This window comes from Malurus melanocephalus, unplaced genomic scaffold (genome assembly GCF_030028575.1).
Source record: "Malurus melanocephalus ecotype Western Australia unplaced genomic scaffold, MMel_1.1 scaffold_121, whole genome shotgun sequence".
Taxonomy (NCBI): Eukaryota; Metazoa; Chordata; class Aves; order Passeriformes; family Maluridae; genus Malurus; species Malurus melanocephalus.
Window position 1 is genome coordinate 8,643 of NW_026623353.1, and position 18,228 is coordinate 26,870.

Consider the following 18,228-nt stretch of genomic DNA (forward strand, 5'->3'; position numbering starts at 1 on the left):
ATGTTTCCTGGTTTTCCTTAAAATAGCCACTTCTTGTTACGCACACCTGGCTCTTGTTCATTAAGGTTAAAAAATAGAGGTGCCCCTAGGTGGCAATACTTGAGCTCAACGATATACATTAAAAAAAAACCCAAGTATTTTCTTAACTAATTGAACTTCATTGGATACTAAATGTAGACTTTGAAGTTATCCTTTTTTAAGTATTGGCATTCTTTTAAGAACACGTAAATATATGGCTACAAACTGAAACAGTATTATGAACTACCTCAGAATATCAGTGCCCAAGAGATGCAGTACTTAATCCTCTATTATGGTGCAATAAACCTCATTTTTCTTGGTTCATGGTTAATGAATGTAATGACAATCCATCTATCATAGGTTACTATGTCACAGATAATGATCTTCATGCAGACAAGATTCCTTCAGTCCTTGTTCCTAGATATTATTTCCTGTCCAATTACATCTCATAACTCTCTGCTTTCCACTTTTGTCTTGCAAATTTTCTCTTGCTTCATGTTGTGTTAATCTCATCCATTTGTCATATGTATTTTGAAAGTAAATAGTGGTTATGTTGAGACAGTTCTGAGGGTCATGAGCAATCAGGTATAACCTTGTGCTGCTGTTCAATTGTAAAACGATGCTTCAGGCTCAAAAATTGTGTGCTATTAAAAGACTCTGGAACAAAAAAAGGAGTCATGGGAATGTTACCCTCTTAAGTAATTGTGTCTTATTATATACAAACCTTCTCGTGTTTTAAAAATCTACTCTGGAACAGTTCTGACATAATTCAGAGCCTAAGGATGAGATGTCCAAGCATTATCCAGCAGAGCAGAATTCATAAAACAATTTGACCAGTGCTGCCTGTATTTTTGGAATTCTGTCTCTCTCTTCTTCAATTTCATTTAAAGTTCAGTGTAGGTCACTCAAGTACTTTTCCACAGTTTTTTAGTGCCTCTTTAATTTGTGGGGTATCTGGGATGAGCCAGAATGGCTGTTGTTTTTTCCCATGGTATCTGGTTTCAGACAGGTAATAACACCTGGACAGAACATTTGCATGATCAGAGTCAACTGCAGTCTAACCTAGAGAACGTGCTGTTTATAGTAAGAAGAGAATTTTGATTAAAAATAAAATCAGTGAAGAGTGCAGATGAAAAGTCAGGATATTACTGGGCTTATATCCTTYCTGTAGAGGGGATCTAAGAATTATGTCATGACCAGTGCTATCTCTGGTGTGTAACTTCGGTGAAAGTACTGAATGTTTATTAGAGGCCATCTGGCTGTGTTTACATGAGTATGAGTTCATGTTATGATTCCTATGTTGCTATATGGCATTTCAAATATTTTTTCTACGTGAACTACAGAAATTGATGTTTGAGTTAATATTATAATGTTAACGCTAATGATGACACCAAACTTTTATTTATATTCAGTTTAAGATGTTTCATGAGCATCTACACTTGTAATCAAACTTGAGACAAGAATGTCTTCACATGTAGGTGTGCCCTTCAGCTGGCACATCTTGTTCACAAGACTAAGCAGAATCACCAAGGCACTGTTCTTTTACAGGATTGATGCTTCCTCTGAGCGGCAGGGGCCTGGGAACTCTGACAGGGATGCCTTGTGTTCAGTTTGCTTCATGCTGCCCACCTGAAATTGTGCTGCTTATAATCCATATTTTTGTATTTTTTTTTTTATATTTTGTATAATCCATATTAGTGATACAAATGTAATTCCACATTGGTAACTTCACCTGTATTTTGGAATAGTTTTCAGTGTGTTTAGTGGTTTTATGTAGGAGTTTATAAGTGGCAATAAATGAGCTACTTTGTCTTGCAAATTTGTTCAGAACCTCAAATAAGGTGTTAGTAACCTTCATAGCATTATGATGTAAACTTTGGAGAAATACAAGGAAGTGGATTCATGCTTGCAATTTAAAAAAAACATTATTTGAAAAATAATCAATATTCAAAACATTTTTTAATCCTAAGAGCTTTGTTCTTTGTGATTTCTGCAACCCTAGCTTGGAGGAATAGTGTCTTACTTAAAGAATTGGTARATCATATGCCATGATGATGATGACAATAATAAAGACAAGAGTGGGGGAGTGATTTCTAGATAAAATTTGTGCTCAAATTCCTGTTTTTTTCAGCTGCATAAAGAGTTAAATATTTTTGTAAAGTACTGCCACTTCAGTGTTTTGTGCACAAAATCCAATTCCGTTTATAAAAGGTACTATTTTCTTTCTTTCCTCACAAAAAYGTCAAACCTGTTTCTTTTTGTCAGGAACTAATGGAAAAATCCTGAAACRCAGAAAAGCATGTATGAATTAGCTTTTTATTTGTATAGAATTTTAATGGTGAGATGGAAAAACAGTCTTAGGTGATAAAACTTAGTCATCAGTGAGCAAAGGAGTGCTGTTTGTGTGTCCCACAAACTGTTCTTCATCATCTTACTCTGAGGATTTTTTAAAAAAAGTCTAGATATCTACTTAATCTTGTTGTYCCTATGGGGACCATAAAACTTAAATCTCTTGTTTTTCTTCTTAACTATATCAGTATGTTAGAGATGGCATTTATCTGTGGATTTATCAACAGGAAACTCAATACCAATTTCTTTTTTTTTAAAAAAGGACAAAAAGATGATCACGTAAAGCTTTGCTCAGCCTCAGTTGGAAAAGAGCCCATGTATTATTTTTATCCATCTAGTTCTTATAACAAATAGGTGCTCCATCATTAAAGTGAAAACTTTAATAGTCTGTCTTCCTAAAAAAGCACCATTTGAATTTCTAAGGCCCATTAGATGTTAGTTGTAAAATGTCTACTCTGTGCATACTGCTGCTTGTTTTGTTCAAGTGCATGGATTGGTAAGTGCTGCTAACTGCATCTTAGGTGATTGTATTCTCTTTTCTGACTTTCCTGTCTGTGGTCATTAGAAACAGTGATCTTAAAATCTCATGCTCTCTTCACCAACTCAAGGCTGAAGGGTCCCGTTTTCCAGGGGACAAATAGGAAAATAGATAATTTTTTTTTTAAGCTGGTGGTTGTTGTTTAATTTTAAACTGTCAGATGTGAAGTATGTTGCAGTGAAGTTTTTTGAGTTTCTGTACTGAAAACTGTTTGCAATAATATGTTGTTGGAGTTAATAAATTCAGAAAGATGGAATTGGAGAAAAACAATCAGGAGGCAAACAATTTGCTCTCCTTTCTCCCTGCTATGTTTCTGTAGCTTCTGTCATAATAGAAATGAATATGAATGACAAACACGTGTATGGAGGAGAGAAAAGCTATATAATTGAATTGTTTCCTTGTTGTAGGTTAACAAAGCCCTTGTCATTTGCGGATTGTGTTGGGGATGAATTGCCATGGGGATGGGAAGCCGCATATGATCCTCAGATTGGTGTGTACTATATTGATCACGTAAACCGTAAGTATTTTTTTGTTTGCCATATTGATAATAAAAGATTACTCTTTCTGAGTAGATTCAGAATTCTTGATTAGAATCGAAATGCTGGGGAAAATTTGCCCTTTGGTGTAACGTTATTGCTTTAAAAAGCTCACAAGAAAATCTGCTGGTACAAAATGGCTACATCTGTTTCTATATGTATTTTTAATTGCATGGTGATTATGTCTAAACCATATAAAAGCAGCAAAATTTTAAATAAAATGCTATTTAGACCTACTGAAATGAATATATTCCTGAAAGCATTTCTGTTTTCTCTTTATGCGTTTATTGCTCCATGTTGATATGTTTTTCTGTTTTCTCAGAAATAGCTTTTAACAGCACAATAGCAAAGATTCTATTTGAGATCAGCACCTGACTGTAGGTACCTGCAGCTGTGCTAGCAGTGCTGTATACTTTCTTAAAAATTAGAAGGTACCTACAGACATTTCAGATGCTTAAAGTTAGCCGAAGCAACTGCACAAGGTCAGTAAATATGGCATGGACAGTAAGAGGCCAGTGGCCTTCTGAGTGACACCTCAGATGTCTGGGCAAGTCAATCCACCCTGCCTTGTCTAAGCCATTTKTGCAGCCAATAGCTCTCCAATCAGTACAGTCAGTGCAAAGTGTGATGTAACTGGGTGATTGGCTGCTTTGTGGATGAGATGATTTAGCCTCCTTTGGTTGGGTTAGAACTCTAATAACTAGAATGGCATATTAGATATCAGCTGTGCTTGTTGAGCCCTGCAGACTGAGAGCTAATATTGCACTGAATTTATTGCACAATAACCTCATTTGGGCTCTTACAGCCTTGCTTTGCAATGGGAGTCCTCTAATCTTACGTATAGTGTTAGACATTCATGAACTTCTGAAAAATATAAGCATCCTTGGCTGAATTCAAAGGATGAAAAAAGTAAACGGTTTCCTTCTGAATTTAAATGCTATTATCAGCTTAAACTTGTCTCTAACTTTTGTTTTGGCCAAAATTATAGAGCCTAAACCTGTAAAATTTTGAGAGGCCAGTTGCATTTCTGGATGTTTTGAGAGTTCTTTCAGATCAGTGCTCTGATAATTGTGCTCTTTTTATTTCATGCATGTTCAAAATATTTAATCAGTTATATAAACCTCTTGTAGTTTTATCGCCTTTTTTTTTAGAAAGAATTTGAGCCCTTTCTTTACTTTTAAATGCTATTTCTGTGCATTGAAGGTGAATTCCTGAATATTAGGAGCTATTCATGGGTTGAAATTTTGCATCACATATGTGTAAGATGTTGGGGCTTTGACAACATTGTCATGGGATTCTCTTGAAAATTTTAGATGTAGTGCAAACAGTAATGCTTGCATTTAATAGAGAAGAGCTGTGTATAGCTCTCCACACGTTTCTCTATACACGTTTTCTGTGGCTGGGATAAATGTGATTAGCTGGGTTTCTCTGTGTGATGTTAATGCATTAGGATGGATGACAAAATAGTGTGCCTTGGACTTTGGTATACTTACTTAAAGGTAGTTTCCATCCCTTGTTTGTTCAGTAGTGCATTTGATTCCTCTTACATTAATATTTGTATTCCTTTGTAGCAATTTCTGTGAAATTTGTTTTGTAAAGTGGTATATTTCAGTTTTGTGCACTGTACTTAGTACAGTGTTTTGGTGAGAGTACTGCTCAGTTGCTGGGTGGTAAAATCCCAAAGAATCTTACAAGTAATTCATTTGTCTGATGTGCCAGATATGGAGATCATAACTTCTACTTCATCTGACTAGGGTGCATGCAATGTTTTGGTGCTATTGAAATCTCTGCTATGGAGGTCACTTGAAATTTGTGGAGAAAAGCCTTTCTAGAAAACACATTGTGTGCCTGCTTAGTGCTTTATTAGTTTTGTAATAAGTCAGATGTATTGAGTATGCTTTTTGTATTTGAACTGTTAAAATTCCCTGTAGGGACAGTGGCTGCATTAGAACAAGGAAGACTCTTCTATTTTTTAAAAGTAGTTTGTTAATTCCTTCTGCTATTGTACCAAAAGTTCAAATGAGGAGAAAAACTACCTACTGCTAGGAACAAGAGCAAATAGATGCCTGAAAAACAGGCTGGAAAAAGTAGCATTCAGGACTCATAAATAGCAGCTTGAGGGATAGCACTTTGGGAAGAAATCTTCTCCCATGTGTTAGATAGGGAGAGGTGACTAACAATGTTTTATGTTCACTGCCTTCTGGCTGGATTTATTTCAGCAAAATGTTTCAGAGAAGGCCCATTGATTCTCTTCTTTTGCATCCCATAATTAATTATTCTGAACAACTTCTCTGTTATCTGTTATTGTGTCCATTTTCTCATCGGTTTTTCTAGTGTTGCTCCTAAAGTGTGCTTCTCTACAAGGCTACATTTRGTCCAACTGTGAAGTTTCAGGTTGTCCACAGGACTTGGACCAATTTCACTACAATGCCTCCAATCAGGTTACATCTCTGAAACCAGCCCAACAAGCTGTGAGGAGCAGGCTAGACCTTAGTACAGTAGGCTGTAAATTCAGAAGGTCTTACTCATGGCTGTTTCTTACTCATGGTTGTTCCCTCCTTTACTGTAAAAATTTGAGGTTGAAAATGTTAAGGATGGAGTTTCTGTTAATGGTCAGATAGGTACTTAATGCAGTGGATATTGACAAAACTCCCAATAATTTAGAGAAAACAATATTAGGCTGCACCTTGAAAAGTTCTAAAAATTCTACTAAATTTCTATAAAGTCAGGCTTTCTCAAAAATTATGTAAATCAATATACATATGTTTTTTTCCAAATATTTTCCCCATCTGTGTAATTATTTGTCTTGGTCCTTTACCTTCCCTTCTCTCACACAAACCTGAGAAAAGCTTAYTCTTTTCATCTCCAGAGGGTTAAGAGATGTCTGTGAGCAGTCTGCAAATATAGAACAATCCTTCAGATACTTTTGGTGTCAATATGTTTAAGGATAAATTAGTTTTATTATTATCTTACATTTTCTATATTTTCCATATATTTTTTCTTTTTACCCCAAATACAGTTTGGGTTTTTCAACAGCCTTAGAGCTTTCTTGTGATCCTTTTGGATGATGTAACCCACTTTGAGGAGCACTGGTTGAGGTCATTACTTTGTGAATATAAAACTCCCCAATTAGGAGTTTTAATGTGATGCTTTCAGCTTCAAGGGAAACCAGATTACAGGCCATCTGGCAAGGCAGAGCATGCATATGATGTGGGTAACTAATACTGTAAGAACTTAAATGCTTACCCTGTGCTTTGATAGCCCCTTTTGTTAGAGGATGACTGAAAGGATATTATTTGGTGGGCAGGGCTTGAGGAGTTCGTTTTGTGCAGGGTCCTTATTATTGTCATTTGAGGGAGTCCAAAGATTTTATAACTTATGCTGTTCATTCTTGTAATTATTATTGCATACATGTTCTCATATGTTCATCCACGTCACCTAATTTGCTAACATTTGCTAATTTTGCTAAAAAACGTGATTAGGAGCTCAAGTAATAAATAACATAACTATTGTTTCATAACACTTTGTTTCATATATCTGCAGGCAAAGTCATTACTTTCAAATTTTTTTTCTAATTCTTCCGTGAGGTTTTCCATATCAAGTGTTAAGTATCTGAGATGCAGACATTTATGTTCTGAACTTGGATTTTCAAACACCTTTAAGCTGATATTTGAAAGAATCTGTCCTGCTCTATTGCTACCTCTGGCCTTTTGTTCTGTGCCTGCAATATTTTTGCTTATACTGCCATGAACATTTGCACGGTCAGACAGTGAATCAGATCAGGGAGCTGATTCAAGTTGAAACTAATCTGGTGGGGGGGGGGSGGGAAAGAAAGGGTTGTTATTTGCTCTTCTTTCCACACCTCTATTTATGCAAGCAAGAAATGGAAGGTGACCTGGGGATATGAACGAACAGTCAGGTGAAAGCGATGGAGAACAGCTACTTTTCATAGTAGCAGCAGTTAAAGGCATTTTGAAATTACACCCTTGAATTTTCATCTGTTCCGTGCCCTGTGCAGGCTTGTCAGGAAGCAGTTTTGACTCTGAGGCTGTGATTTCCAGGTGCACTTCTTGGGTGCTGGTGGCAGCTGAAGTAGCAGTCATTGCTTGCTCTGGTTCCTGTCCCCACATTGTGTCAGCCTGAGGATTTGCAGTAAACATGGACAACAGCAAAGCGCTCTCCTTCCTGAGGTGTGAGTTGTTTTCTACCTCCTCTTCCTTCTCCCAGCTGCTCAGATTTCCTTATCTGAATCAATCTATGGTATGTGTTTAGATGAACAGCTATGGAGGTAATGGCAGAAAGAAAGGGAAACTTCTGGTTTGACATGCATAGTCTAAGGGAATCCTGGACTGGGACAAGTTTTTCCTTTCTTTCTGCATCCTATCTGTTCCTAAATAACTTACCCCCTTTCCTTTCAATTCTTATCTTCTCAGATAAGTCTCAGGAATAACAAGGCAAGTGGTTGTTTTCTTCATTGTGTTGATCTAGTTAACCTATGAAACATGTATTCTCTACTGTTAGGAATGTTTAATGGCAAAGGTAGCAGAATAGAAATGAATGACAGTGTTTAAAAGATAATGACAGGAAGGAGTAATTTTTCCTAGCCCAGTACAATTTCAGACCATCACATCACTTTCTTTTTGCCATTCTGTACTTTGTMTTCAATACAATGATTCTTCTCCCTGTGTTCCACCCAGCATTTTTCTTAAAAATGGACTTGGACAACTATGTTCTCTTCTTCTGCAGCTCCTCACTACTTAGTTTTAATTGTCCCTTTTGCAAACATGAATTTATCTTTCATGGAATTTTTCATCTTTCTATCACTGTTTCACCCACAAAGAAAAGGAAAATTGAGTCAGTGATGCTAAAAAAAACCAACCAAACAGCATCTTTTTTACTACTAAAGTTCTCTTTCTTGTTGTAATCTTAAACATTCATGATAGTTCATGCTTGTGCAGCTGATTTATCTAACACAGGGACTTTTGTGGATAGACTGCTCCAGCCTGGAAGTCTAGTACATCTGCATCTATGAAAGTAGGTCAGATTGATTTTCAGTAAAGAAAGAATCTGAAAATCCCACCACGAGTCTGCAATTACCCATAGCTGGAGGGAGTCAAAAGGTTTATCATCACATATGTGCCTTGTTTGTTCCCATGCCCTACCACCATCTTCTAAGCAAGTGGTGGCATGCAATCAATTGTGAAGACCCTTTGCTGTCAGTAAATGTACATTGCAAACTCAAGTGCAATTTATCTTACCTTGAATCTCTTTTGTAGGTATCCTCTCCACATTCTGGCTGTAGGAAGGGATTACTCTAATCTGGTGCATTGCTGGCTACAAAGGAGGGCTCAAGTAATGAATGCTCTGGATTAAAGATCATTTTACCTGCTGGCATTTATGTAAAGATCATACTTGCATCTTTTTCTTATGTCTTTGTTCTGTTAGCCTTAGCAATAGAACATTACTACTTGCTTGATAATGTGGAATAAAATCCTCAGAGTTTCTGCTGTATTTGACTGTGAAATATTTAAGTATATGCTACCCCATATCTAGAGGAAGCTAATAGTTAAAATGTTTTAATTAATCTTTCTTGGGTATCTGCTCATACTTGGACAGGATAGCTGAAAAAGTTCTGATTTTTTCTCATTGCTCAAATTCAAGCACAGATTTATTGTACAGAAAAGTGAAGAAGGTATCTGGAAGAGAGGGGTTGTTTTTTGTGAAAGTTTGAAGGCAGGARACAACTGTAGAGAGGTCAGTTTTGAACATTCTCTAAATCACTTAATTTTCTTCTGTGTCTCTCTTTAGTACCCATATTCCATTTAATTATGTGCTAGAATGTGATTTTCTTTGAGTATCCAGCAATGTGTTAGATCATTTTTAATATGTCATCTTTCTGACTTGCATGGTCTTACCGAAACTGCTGTCTCTGTAACGTGCAATTCTTTATTTTTATGTACCTATTGAACAAAAATGTCAGTGTGAAATGATGCAATATTTACTTGTGCAACCTTCCACAAATTTTTGAGTACAAATTGCTTTTATTGTTGTTTGAGTTTGGAATGCAAGTATTTTAAAAAGCAAGGGGAAAATAAGAATCGGGAAAAAAAAAACCATTCAGAAAGCATTCGCTGTGTAAACAATAAAGTACATTCCTTAAGAGAGTCTAGTAACACTTGGTTATTCTCCCTGAAACTAATGCTAGTGCATTTGCTCCTTTGCTGAACATTAAGACTTGCATCCCAGTTGCCTGCAGTATTTGTTATGCCAGTTGAAGTACAATGAAGTAATGTTTGCATTTTCTTTTCCTGAGCATATCTTTGTTTGATCGCAGGCAAAAGTACTGGCGAATTGAAAGCCAGTTGTTTATCAGGTAATGTGGAATACACTTGTAGAATAAACATATCCACAGTGATTACGTAATGTTATTGATAAAATTTCTTTCATCACCCACCACTTAGCTAACTTGTGCTATCCTGTGGTAGTCGGCATCCAACAACATTTTTCCTCTTCTGACATTATACGTCAAAGGGTTTTTGTTGGTTTTGTTTGTGCCATCTTGAGCCATTTTTGTGCAGGTTACCATAGAAACGTTGATTCTCCTTTGCTGTGCCTGGCCCTAGTTTGGCTTGCCTACAGCCCTGTACCAGGAGTTTGCCCTCAGCATGCAGTAGGCTGCTTTCCAGGTATGTCCTTCCCAAACCACCTCCCTGCAATGTGTAATACTGGGGAGCGTGGCTTTGAGGTGACGTGGTGGAAACTATCACTGGCAAAAGAGAGAGCTATTACACAGCTCTGGCTGTGGTATGCAACTCTCCTCTGTCCTCCTTCCTACGGACCTTAGGTCTCTGGTGCTCCTTTCTTGCCAGRTCAGCTCGTTCCCCTTGGGTTAGTCTCTCTTCTGAGATGGTGATTCTGCAAAACTTACAAACTGAAATAATGAGGGCATCTGTTTAAACAGATCAAAGTTCTCTCTTCAGAATGAAAAGTATGTCATGATTTTGTCTCTTCTTGCTGTGTATGTGTCCTCAAGTAGCAATCTAGCATTTTAGTGGGACGTTTGAGAGTATTTGTTCTTTAACTGTGTTGCCTGAATGCAAGTGTCTGGCTGAACACTATTTACATGTGGGGTGTTCTAGAGCCTGTAGACGCTATTATTTTGTTTGGCAAGGAGAGATGTTGGAAAATTATTGCTTCCACATATTGTTAATCCTGTAGTAAAATGTCCTGTTCTCTTATGTCTAGCAGTGGAACATCAGGGAGCCATTCCCTTCCCAGTGGGATTTCCTAGTGGGTTTTTAATTCCATGTATTTTAGGGAAATAAGATGTACTACTGATAAAGTAATAGTTTCCTTCTGTTCATGTAGACTGTAAAAATTTGGCAGAGTTTCTTGGTAGTAGACAGGAAAATAAAATGTGAAAATACCTCATTTAAAAACAATTGGCTAGCCTAACTATCAACTGTATCTCACATATAATCTATATCCTATGTATAATTACATAGACATGCATTACATTGCTGCCCTTAAAACATGTTCTAGCCAAAAGAACAGACAGAACTTCCAAGGCATAAAGTCAGTCCTGACATTTTGATTGGAATTGTTGTTCTGGCCAGATTTTTTTTTTTTTTTTTTGAGTTTACATTTTAAATGCATCAGACTTGGCTGGCAGTGAGCCAGGAAGAGTGCATTTCATGAATAGCAGTATGATTAAAGCCAGCACAGCTTCCTCTTCCATGTTATAGGGCTGTGATCATTTCAGTGACAGGAACGTCCTTGGGTGGAATGTGCCATCCTGCCATTTGTGTGGTTCCAATGGGCAAGACCACAGAATTTCCCCCCAGTGTGGGTAGTCACTCAGATCTTTAAAAATAGGAGGAAATAAATTGCTTGTTTATTGGGGCTTTAAAATAAATTTATTAAGTATGCATTTGCAGTAATTTGTTTTAAGTTAAATTAATTGGTTTTAAATTAAGTTATCTTAAGAGAGTTCAGTCATTTTGCTTTGCAAGTATCTTTGCTTACACAATGCTAAACCCAAGTCAAATTAGGAATAAGTAACCTGAATATTACATGGACTGCCACCCTCCTCGTTCTGTTACTATGGATCATTTTGTTTGCTTGATGAATGGACAGAGGAAGTTGATATATACATTTTTTTTTGATCTAAGTGGTGCTCCTCATGGAGCCTGCTGTACAACTCTTAGTTGTTTAAAGATCAATTTGAAGTAGGTTCCTTTAGTTCATACCTAAGTTTATGCAGAAAATGTTGGCGAGGCCCTGCCAAAGGAAGATGGTTTGTTCATTCTCCACTGTTGATGATTGAAGTGCAGTTTGCATTTTCTAGAACAGATGCAACTCTACAGCTCTGTCTCATGTTCATTACCAAGGCTTACTCCTCACCTGAGAAGCAGAAACAACACCTCGCCGTTGGTCTAGCTGGCAGTCTGCTGCATTTGTATCTGCTGCAGGCAAGGCTATAAAGCATCCTGTTGCAGTCACCAGTGGGAACATTTATCTGCCTTGAAAAAGAAATGAGAACTCCTACTTTATTTTACATTAGCTGTCGAATAATAAGGGGGGGGGGGGGCGAAGTTTGGATGTTCTTTGTGGTTTAACTCTCACTCTGGTTGAAGCATGAAAGGCTTCACAACGCATTTCCAAATGTTCAGGAACCTTTTCCCTCAATAACTGGCATGTAACTATCCCAATAATATTCTTGAGTGTACAAGTCTGACCTTAACAGCAGGTGCTTAAAACATTCTTGTCCAAGGAAAGAAATCCTTATCTTTCTGAGGGTTTACTCTGAGAAGTATAAATATTTATTTTTGAAAGAATGCTGCTTTAAAAAAAAATGGCTCTTAGAAGATATATGTGCTCAAATGAAATTACTTTTCAGTTCTACATTTCAAAATGAAGTAGTACAGTACGAGAAATATCATCCATATCATCCATAGGGGTTTTTTCCTCTGTGGGGTTAACCTACTGATGAAAATTGAGAAAAGTGAAAAGTATAGATGAACAAACATATGGTGCTGCTATACAAGCACATGTTTCTAGAAATCTGTATACATATATGTGTGTGTGTGTGTGTATATATATATATATATATATATATATGAACAACTTGCCAGACAAATGATATGCTTTTTTTAGTTTTTTAATTCATAATATTTAAGAAGAGCACAGAGTAAAATTCTTCAGAGTCTTCTCTGTTTGGTAAAAGTTGAGTAACAATTCAACAATTCTAGGGTAGTCTTTCCATCTGCTTTGCTTTTTCCATAGTGATGTTTTTTCACAACTGAGTGTTTGTTCTGGAATAAATACATGCAGATAGAATTGACTGAGAGTAATTTGACCAGTCAATGTACCTACATATGCAAATACCCAAATGTTGATATGCTGAAGTTACAGTGTGCAGTTTTTTGAAATGCAGGGTCACCTTTAACTCATTTATGACTATCGGTATAAAAGATGTTAGCTCATAGAATCATAGTATTGTTTTGTACTTGCAGCTTGGAGAGGCAAAAAGGAAGTGTTTGATTGTGTTTGTCAGCAATACAAAATAATCTGCTGYTGATCAGCTTTGTCCTTCTCATGCAGTCACAAGGACAGGGCATCTGTAGGCCACGTTTTAGAACTCTGCAGGCTACATTTGGTCTTTGGGCTGCATGTTGAGCAATCCTCACTTAAAACCTACGAGGCAATTACCTACAACATGCTCGAAGATGAGACCTTCCAATCTTGTAAGATTATTTGGTGTCTGCTGGTTGCACTCTTAAAACACGATCACATCATTACATTCATCTGAAAAACCACCATAACTGCATTTATCGTATTTGATCATTGACCCATGAGAATTCCGCTTCATGCTCTTCATCCTGCTTCACAAAAAAAGGACAACTCTGGAAACCAGCACTTCTTATCTTGTGTAAATAACTGTGAATATGGAGTGTGTTAAAGCACAACAACAATAAGTGGGCACAGATAGGAACATGTGTTGACCATTTAGGAGAGAAAAGGTATTGATTTGCTTCTTTGTGTGCCCGGTATCTTTGAGTAAAAGAGCAGGTGGCTATAAACATGGATATATGTGTGTGTGTGTGTGTGTGTCTCTAGCTATGGTTAGTTTTTTTGAGAGTGTTCCTGTTGGGGTTATTGGAAAACCAACTGTGTATAAAGCTTTTCTGCTTTAATCTTTTGTGCACCACACTTGGGTTTATGTGGGTTATACTCTTTATGCATTCATTTTGCACATCTAAGAAATGCCTTTCCCAAGTAAAAATGTCACATTTGTAAATGGTGGAKGGAGGGTGTTTATGTATTTAATTGTTTTTAAAATCACCAGTAGTTTCATAGAGATTGTCAGTTTAGGATTCTACAGTGTTTGCTTTATGAGATGCTGTTTTTTCTTTGCATGTCTTTTTGTTTGTGTGATATTAACAAGAGAAAAGGCTTTTGAAAAACTGGTAGTTAGTCACTATTGGAAATTGTTATTAACCAGAATTTGTCCTTATCAGTTTTTGCTGTTACAAAATCTGTTTTCTTACATGGAGTTGAAAGAGTGCCTTTTCCCAAGAGTGCACTTCAGCTACAGTTTAGAGCAATCACATTGGTTCTGCTGCAGTTCTTTTTTCTCTCTGCATCCTCAGCCACTTGTACCCATTTTTCCCCCCTGCATTGGTTCCCACAGTAAAGCAATTCAGAGGACTGAMGTGGAAGAAGTCTAACCCAGAAAATAAATGTGCCTCCTACTTTTGCAGAAAAATTCTGAAGCGAATACTTTGCACTTAATTTTTTTGGTACTGAATGTTGCTTTTTCTCTCTGTAGATCCATGCAGGTTTACAGTATGTAACCTAGAAGTGTGATGCACATTTTCATTTAGATTTCAGGCTTTTCATGTCTATATCTTATGAGAATGTTTTTGTACTTAGTACAGCTTTAAAGGAAGAATATTAATTGTGCAGCTCCAGAAAGTGCTGAACTAAGTCAGGAAATATCGATAAGTTTGAACATTCAACCATATATAATCCTCTTTGTATGTTTACATTAAAAATAAAATCTTCAAATCTACAGTTAGATTGGTTTTATCATCTACCCTCTTCATATATACCACTCTGTTATCTGTGATCCTCCTATGCATCCTATGTATCCTGTGTCTATGTATCCTATGCAGCTCTGTGTTCAGTGTGGCTGCTGGAGTTAAAATGTTACAACCCTTTGTAAATTAAAGGCTGGTTCCAGACTACTCACTTTTCTTACCTGAGTAGTCATTGAAAAGGAGGAGACACCTCAAAAAAGGAGTTTGGTCCCACATACCTTGGACACCCTCTGAGAGCAGCCCTCTTTGTCTATTGACCATAAACAACAGTTGTGTATTGGATCAGATGTCTGGCAGGCACAGGGATGTTAGGTGAGGTGAGCTGGAGAGTTAATGATCTATTAGCTCAGTTACTGGGGGAAAGATAAAATTGCTTTTGTAGAGTGAAAGGAGAGAGATAATCACAAAAAACATTAATAACATATAGCTGTAAAAAATAATGAAGTGAGGAGGAAGGGAGTTGGAAAATGTTATAGCTAAGATAGCTTTTAATTTTTGTTTAGAAATGCATTGTTTTAAGATGTCATTGAAAGACTTTGTTGATCCTATTATTTCCAAATACTCTGATGCAAAGAAAACCCCTTTTTTGAGCCTTAGGATGTTGCTTATTCAAGGTTAACAACATGGGAATGATCTGCGTAAACATTTGCCTATTTTACTCTTAATTTTTAATTTTGCAATTGATCCCTTGAATACTGTTTCTTACACTTCCTATTRTGGCAGAGGAAGTGAAGCATCTGCTTAGTAACCAAAGGCAAATTATGGCTTAGACCACTATAGCTGTGGATTACAGGCAAAGAAGCAATTTTAGTTGTCAATGGGTTTCAGCAGAGGTCTCTTTAAATTGTTTCTTTTTCTCCTATAAAGAAACAACTCAAATAGAAGATCCCAGGAAACAATGGCGGCAAGAACAAGAGAGAATGTTAAAAGATTATCTTACAATAGCCCAGGATGCTCTCAGTACCCAGAAGGAACTGTACCAGGTGAAAGAACAGAGACTAGCACTTGCACTGGATGAGTATGTACGGTTGAATGGTGCCTACAAAGAAAAATCAAGCTCTCGTACAAGCTGTAAGTACAGTAGAGAATACAATGTAACTTCTTTGATCTCTACCTTGCAGGGGTTCCTGTTTGTCTTTCTTTTTTTTTTTTTCTTTCTCATCCTAGAGTTTGCATGGCTTGCTAGGAACACCTTGTACTCTGGCTTCTTCAGAGCTAGAATCCCTACATTATTTATTTATTTAAGATAAAGATATTCTGCTGGAGACGACTCTTTTCTCTCTGATACAATTGAACTCCTTTGAGCCATGATTTAGAGCGGTTGGCCCAGAAATCTATTTTGTCATGCAGTTTATCRAGACAAAATTCTGCCAGATCTAAGTTCAAAGTAAACTCTTGCCTTCCTGGCTGCCTAGTGAGATGACCCTTCTGTGTTTACAGGCATCTGCAATAAGAGCAGGAAGGGAATTTGTTGCTGATTTGTAAGAAGAGCAGACAATAATTCTGTAACCTGTGTGCTGTGACATGGGGTGATAGAGATACACGTTGTTGTCTTGGGTAGGGAATCAGCATCTGGTAAAGCACTGTCACAGGCCTGTTACTGGCCAAACACCTCTCTTAGAAGTAGATAGTGTACAAAAGGAGCATGTGCATCTGTAGAATTGAATGCCAGATCYCTGAGACTTCTGAATAAATCTTCTGCTTTCCTAAGATCTCCTTAGAAATTATAACTTTAAGGAAGCAAGTGWTTGAAAGATGGCTCAGCTAGAAGAGTAGGATCAGAAAATAAGGAATAGAAAGTCAAGGAGAATGAGAGTCTACATAAGGATCCTCGGATAAGTAAAAGAGAGATACGATATACTGGTAGGGGGAAAATGGGGAAATTTTGATTATACAGTAATCACTGCCATAATAGAAATAAATAGATAAAAATCACTGCCATAAAGCTGCAATAATAACTACTCCATAAAAGGCTAGCTTTTAAAGTATTATATATTTTTGTGCATATTCTAGGTTTTTGATCAATGTGGATTCATCAAAGAAGGCACTAATTAGTGATTTAAAAGTACTTAAATATTTGTCTTTCTTATCTTTTTAATAAAAGTGTTTTCAGGCTCTTCATCAAGCACAAAGTATGACCCTGACATTCTGAAGGCTGAAATCTCCACTACAAGATTAAGGGTGAGTCCATTAACTCATATTCATTTGGATTCTGTCTGCCAAGTTTATTATTACAGAATAGGCATAGCTTGAACCAGCAGATGTATCTTGTACTCTGGTACTGAAACCTCCTAGTATTCTAATTAGATACCATTCAGAGGTTTAAAATTATTTTTTAAAGCTGTCTCTGGTACTTTCAGATAACACATTTTTGGGAACCTTTGACAGATATTCTAATTAGATGTAGATTTAAATAAATCTGATAACTATTTTCAGTTGTATGCTTTTCTTTTTTAAAGGAAGAGTAAAAATAGAAAAGTAGTAGGCTAAGGCGAGCTGCAGCTAGATACCTGTTTTTACACAACCTTTCTTCTGTGAAAAATGCATCATTAGCTACTTGAACTGCCTCAGAAGTTCCTGTTGGCTTGAAAAACACTTTTCAATAATGGTGTGAAACCTTTCTGTTATGTCAAAATGGAACASTTCCGATCAAGGATGAAAGTTTATGTTTGCATTTTGAAATTGCTAATGAGCACAAATCCATGATTTGGTCAGTAACAGACTCCATACAAAGAACTTTTATTCACAGCTTAGTCCCTAGTGAATTTATCCTGAATAAGGAAGAAATAATGTGGAAGACATTTAAAATATCTATAGGGACTTCATTTATTTCAGCTGTGGCATATAATGCTTTATGGATAGCCTAGACCTTCTGGAGGAGTAATGAAAAAAATTACATCAAAGCCTGCAGATTAAAAAGACAGCACCCCACAGCATAGTTCTTCTATGTGGGCTGGAATACAGAGTCTGGGGGAGAGAAGCAGCAAAAGTGACAGCATTTACTGAGCTCTTCCATTGCCCTCTCCTGGTTTCTGCACAAAGCAGCACTCATAAATGCCTCAGAGAGTTATTCCTTCTTCCCCTGAAATAAGAGTTGTGATTAGGAATCTAAACAMTTCATGTTTAAAAGGAACTGTGGAATAGCTCATTAAACTTTTAAAGCCCAGTATAAATCAGGGATGGAATGCACTCTAAAGCTTGTGTCTCGATGTTGCCCTCCTGACTACCTGTACACCTGTTCATCCTTACCAATCTCAATTTATAGTCCCTTATCCATTAAGGCAAGTGGTTAGTGAGGGAATTTGAATGCTGGAGGTTGGAAGACAAATTTTGTAAACTCAGTAGGGAGAATCAAAGGTAGTAAGGACCCTATCAGGAGCAAGAAAAAAAACACAAGGCAATAGCATTTTTCTAAAATGAGAGGAACATGTTCCCTTTGGCAAGACAATCACCAGTATATTTAGGATATTGACAGTGTTGTTGAAGAACAAAACACAGGATGAAATTTATATATATTCATCTACTTGTCAGAGAGGGGAAAATTCAGGCATAATATTGTGCTCACTTTTTCCCATTAGCACTGAATGCAGATCTACAGTTTGCTCACTGAGGAGAGAGTCATATGKGTTAATCACAGTAATTCACTTTTTGGACGTGCTTTTCTCTCTTGATTGTTTCTTGGGGT

General features: G+C 36.9%; 1 protein-coding gene across 1 annotated transcript in view; it reads left to right on the forward strand.

Moving 5' to 3' along the window:
- The first annotated feature begins 2,855 nt into the window (after positions 1-2,855).
- Positions 2,856-18,228, forward strand: part of WWC2 (WW and C2 domain containing 2) — a 61,417-nt gene continuing 46,044 nt past the window's right edge. Inside the window, exons 1-4 of the mRNA XM_057370172.1 lie at positions 2,856-2,863; positions 3,313-3,422; positions 15,411-15,614; positions 16,648-16,724. Coding sequence (XP_057226155.1) covers positions 2,856-2,863; positions 3,313-3,422; positions 15,411-15,614; positions 16,648-16,724 — 399 coding nt within the window. The remainder of the gene's footprint in view (positions 2,864-3,312; positions 3,423-15,410; positions 15,615-16,647; positions 16,725-18,228) is intronic.